General features: G+C 38.3%; 1 protein-coding gene across 1 annotated transcript; it reads left to right on the forward strand.

Annotated features, from left to right (window-relative positions):
* Nucleotides 1–286: 286 nt before the first annotated feature.
* Nucleotides 287–4460, forward strand: LOC149152114 (fruit protein pKIWI502-like). The gene is made up of 4 exons (XM_089440107.1): nt 287–1024; nt 1737–1992; nt 2405–2634; nt 3962–4460. Exons 1-4 carry the CDS (start codon nt 650–652, stop codon nt 4208–4210), a joined length of 1110 nt encoding a protein of 369 aa, XP_089296233.1. The 5' UTR covers nt 287–649; the 3' UTR covers nt 4211–4460.
* The last annotated feature ends 1114 nt before the right edge of the window (nt 4461–5574 follow it).

The following is a 5574-nucleotide window of genomic DNA, read 5'->3' on the forward strand; positions in this document are numbered from 1 at the left end:
AAAAAGAAACAGAGGAACAAGACAAGAAACCGAAACTGAATTTTTGGATCGGACTGTTTATTGATTTAACAATAAGTTTCACTACTTTTCATTTCATGGGCAAATGCCTGTTTTATAGTTACATAACTAATTAACCGTTACAGATTTATTCGTTACAAGGAACTGTCTATACCTAAATTTCCTAAATCGACTAAATCGTTGTCAAAACTAACCTAAATGCCCAATAGCAGGGTGGTTAGCTCTTGCTAAATGTCGCTATCCCACGCCTGATCAGATGTACCTTGGGAAAAGAGATGAATGCAGGGTACTGTGTTCCCTTAATCTTTGTGCCTTTTATCGGATTGGGTTATCCTGCACTGCCAGGGCGAAGCGCTCAGACCAAGTCCTCATCTTCTATGAAACGCTATCTTTTCAAGTTCGTGAGTGGTTTTTCCTCTTTCCATGCTATCTCTGCAACCAGAGAAGGGTTATACACTGCGAGTGCATTTGAATCTGTATATGCTACGTGGGCGGACGCATTTGACTCGGTAAATTCTATGTGGGTGGGTTAACGAGCACAAGCGTTATTGGTTTACTCTGGATCCATCCATGTCTAGAGACAACAATTACTAAAGTAACCAATCGGAGGCTGATTTCTCTATTTCAGAAGATGGAAGTAGCCATGAGGAGTACTGGTGCTTTATCAATATCCGGGACACCTACAGGAGTTTTCTCATTCTCTGCGACCACTAGATTCCCTGCCAAATTAGATGCAAATTTTCTGCCCAAATTTGGATACAAACTTCCTGTTATTTGCCATAACCGTGGGCCTAAATCTGGCGGTCTTCTCAGATCAATGTGTTCAGTGGCATTGGAAGAAGCCAACTTAGAGGAAACATCCTTTCGACTAGAAATTCCCCAATTCAAGGTAATTCAGGTTCCGCCAGTTCCAAGGTCGGAATTTTATACGGGCTCTGTTCTAGCCTCCGAAGATGTCGCTTCTGGAATTCGTTGCATTGTTATTGAAACAGAAATATCCAGAGAAGTAAGTTATTTTCACTCCTTTATCCTGATTTTGATCGCGTTTCTTCAACAAAGAAATCAAGTACTCACATTGTAATCTTATTTAAAACGGCCTGCAAATTTTAATTGCACGAACAAAAGCGAGGTGCATTCCTTAGCGGGACACTAGGGTGGAGTTGAACCTTCACCTCTTTTATGTGGGTTTGTGTCTGTAAAAAGTATATTGAATTTAGACTCTGCATTGGCTGCATTCCATATTGATGCTTGCATAGACCAATCGAAACTTGCATTTGATTAGCTCGATAATGCATATCCAAATTCACAAGACATAAGTCTGGATGGAGGTGATTTAACTTTTCGTCTGTATGTGTCTGGGCCAATGTATAACAGTGTATTGAATTTAGGTAGTGTATGGAGTGCATTAAATATGACCACTAGCGCATACCCATCTAACCCTGGCGTGATGATTGCGTTATTGCATATCTCAACTTCACATGTGAGCTCAAAATATTTGCAACCTTAAGGTGCAAATAGCACACAGGTTTAATGGATCTCTGCTAGTTCAATTTGCAACGGGAAAAGGCATTAGTAGTCTAATACTGATACATGCACCCCCACAATTTACTGAGTAGAGTAACCAAATATACTGGAAAGGTCTAGTTCATTTCTACAACTTTTTAACATGGATTGATTTAGATCTCTTTGTTCTCTTTTGGTATATTGAATTGGTCCAGTTGGTGCATAGAGGCGATGCCTATATTATGCCTGGGCAATTGGCAAAAATGAGAATGAAAGGAGGAGAGGTCTTAAGAGTGCCAGTTAGCAGTGCCCCTTTTTCCAAGGAAACCAATTCCAGTGTGCTGTACAAGATGAGGGGAGATAGGCCTGCTGGCCACGTAAAGGCACCGAACTCGACACTCTCTATTAAAGCTCCTCTGCATCTCCATGTTACACAGTCCGATTTCCCTCTGCTCTACGAGCTTAAAAAAGGTCAGTTCCAGGCTACCCATGTCTCAATCTGTTTTCTTAAAAATAAAATAAAATTTCTGTAAACATTGCATATTTTATAGTTGGCAATTTAAGCTTTTCTGGTTAAAAAAAACAAACCGCATGATATCTTCTCAAAGACAATAATTTCATTCTTTTCAAGCCATGACATGATTCCGTTCCTCTAGGGACATAACTCCTCTCATTTATGCGTCCTTATGAGAGTAGTTGGATCCCATGTGCACCCATCTAGAGAAATGATCCTTATAGAATCTGGACCAACATAAATTGGTGCCTCTTCTTACAGTAATAGTGCATAAAAGAATGAATACATCTTAGCTGTATCCACAACAAAAGAAATGTCCTCAACGCTGTAATGATGTAGCACTGAGACTAACATTGTTGCTCCTTGCAGGAGATGAGGTTGAAGTAGGACCTTTTGAGCCAACAGGACTTGATCTGCGGCCTGTCTTATTTATCTCTGGTTTTCCAACAATGCTTTTCTTTGCATCTGGGAGAGGCATTGCAGTTGCCCGTGCTATTATTGAAGCCAAGGAAGGAGATAAAGGGAGTCTTAGCTTGGGCTTTCGTGAAGAAGTGAGACTATATTATTCAGCTCCAGACCCAACTCTTATTGCATATAAGGTAATTCAACTTCAATAACTATGGTTTATTTTTCATAAAAAGGTCATGTTTATATAGTCCATGGTTATGAAAAAAAGGATCACAGTTACCGGAATCACTGTTATTGTCAGATTAAACCATGCAAAACGCTATCCACCTTAGACTACTTGAGAATTGACTAAAGTACCTACACTGGTGTAGGCAGCCGACAGGGTGCATACTACAGATTAAGCACAGTAACCGTGGCTCTGCAATCTTAGAGTGCACCACACAACCTAAAGGAAGCAATCACACTTATACAATATCTATTGCACTATCAGATCCGAAAAGCCTTTATTTAATACTAGGCAACATCACAGAAGCATTAGTCTAATAACAAACCCACAACCTGAGTCATAGGCAAAACATAATAATGATAATAGGGCGTTACTGTAAATAGTCTGTAGAAAAAATATCAATATCAGCTCGCAGGCTGGAACCATTCATTCCCAACCACCCAGGGCACTACCCAACACTAATACAATGCAAAGTTCAAACTTCAAACAGAACCAAATTCCAAAGGTTACTTCACACTTTCAGCCAAATCTTGGTCAATGCGAAGCATCAATAAATGCATCAAAGCACAGGCTTGCAGCTCTGCCATCAACCAACATCGTACAGGTTTACCACGTCAAGTCTAAGGTCCTACCACATTCCCCGAGCCTCTAAATTCAGATGAGCAATCAATCCTTCAACACCCTATCGAATGGATTGTAGGTGGTCCTTTTTTGGCCCGGAACCGTTCTGAAATTCACTAGTTGAGGTTTACTATGTCAACTCGGTTCACTTCTCAACAGATTACCACCTGCCACGTGGGGTTTCACCAATGGCCTCCTGTATTTATGCCTTAGTCTACTCACTGTCTTCGCTTCAGTTATAGAGAGATCTGGGGCTTGAGACAGTTCGATGCCCTTATTAAGCAATAGGAATTGTTTAACCTGCTACTGGAATCCTTCAATAAAACTGGAAATGAAATATTTTTGGGTGATGCAGGATTGCCAGCTGCCCAGGCATGCTCCTGTATCATGCACTCAGAATGCTGTTTCTTGCTTTGAAGAGGGTATTTTCATTTTAAGGCATTTTGTTTCTTTAACTTGCAGGACTGAAATCTAAGATGCTAGATGACCTTCAGGCTTCTACATGGCTTAAAAAGTTCCAACTGCTTTCATGTTGATTGAGAGCATAAGTTGTTCTTATGATTCATAAATGTATTTTTGGGTTAGGGGGTGTTTAATAGCTTCTGTAGGCATTTTGGGAAGAAACTGGACTTGCATTGAAAGGGAATAATGTTAATGAGTCCTTATCACAGGGTAAGTTTAAAGAATGGGAGAAGAAGCAAGTAAAGATCCGCACTACAGTGTCCAGTACAGCTGGTGAAGACTGGGAAGGTTTTGTGGGTTCTTTCACATCTCTTTGGGATGAAGATGACATTGAATATGATCCAGATACAACAGCAGCTGTTGTTTGTGTTGAGGATGATGCAAGGACTGAAATGAAGGAATTGCTGTCTCATGCCGGAATCCCAGAAAAACAAGTTATATATTGGGATGCACCATGAGATGCACTGCAATACTTTGACAAGAATTCATATGTTGGATGGAACTTTCTTCTTTTGTAAATTGTGTTTGCCTTCCTGTGATTTAGAAAGAATCCTGGCCAGCGATGACATTCTAACATATCTGGATTAAGTGAGAGGTTTTAATAGTCAATGTTTTGGCGAAGAAGCTTTAGCTTCAACTTAGATTTATCCCTTAAATCCAAGTATACTTGAAATGTCTATTGAAATTCCAATGAGATTTTTTGGTATATGATGTTGACTGATTTTATTTTTGACTAAGCGGAAAGGATGCATTTAATCTATCTGAAATTACTCATCCAATTGGAAAATGTTGAAATATCGGAAAAATCCATATTCCTTTATATAAAAAGTAAAATCAAGTTAGCAGTCGCACATTAGAACTTTTTTTTTTCTCTTCAAATACATTTTTGCTAAGTAATATATCTTGGAGCAAAGCCTCCAGTCACTTTTCCTCATTCCAAAGATGATACCCAAATTAAACCCCAGACTCTATAGGACACAAGGCTAGATGGACAGCAAAAAGACATACCCATTATGAGTTCAACAAAGTAAAACTAGGTGAAAAATATAACGTTCCATCCAACAACCACTCAGATTAGATCCAATTGAGAGATTAAAATTATTTATTACCATCCAACTAGCAGTAACAATCGATTAAATTATTATTTATTACCATCCAACTAGCACTAATAATCAATTAAATTTTTCCTAATAAACTTGGATTATCCGAAAGTTACTGCAATTTTTTTAAAATCTTCATATGAATCTATGACACTGGGCTATGGCGCTCTATGGTTTGAACTTTAAAAAAATGTTCAAGTGGGTATTTTTATTTGGTGCTTCGTATTCCATGGTTCTTTGAAAGTTTCAACTTTATACAGGCATACATTTTGTGCGCACTAAAATTAGCACTGCAAAATCCATTGTGTAATATTTCCTCTTTCTATATATATTTTGTGCGTGTAATAAAAATTGCACTGCAAGGTTAGTGTAATAATTCCTCTGTGTGTGTTATAGCTGCAGTTTTTCCTATACTTGAAGTCTTAAGATAATATCACAGCGTGGGCTCATAAGAGGGGTGTGTGGATATGAAATTTCCCCACTCTTAACCCTTGTAGATTAGAGAGAGAGAGTAGAGTTACGACATGAGGATTTCATTATGTTAAAGATAGTCATTAACATATTGTAATTATAAATTTGAGATATCATGTTGAGTTGGCTGTTAGTAAGTTCCATTTTCCATTTTTTATGGAATATTTGTTAGCTCTAGTAGTCACTATAAATAGATTCAAAATAATTGATTGATTAAATGTTTATAAAAATCATAGTGGTAACTTTATGCC

The sequence above is a fragment of the Pinus tabuliformis genome, chromosome 9 (assembly GCF_031772625.1).
Source record: "Pinus tabuliformis cultivar Carrire ecotype Pingquan chromosome 9, CPIR1, whole genome shotgun sequence".
Lineage (NCBI taxonomy): Eukaryota > Viridiplantae > Streptophyta > Pinopsida > Pinales > Pinaceae > Pinus > Pinus tabuliformis.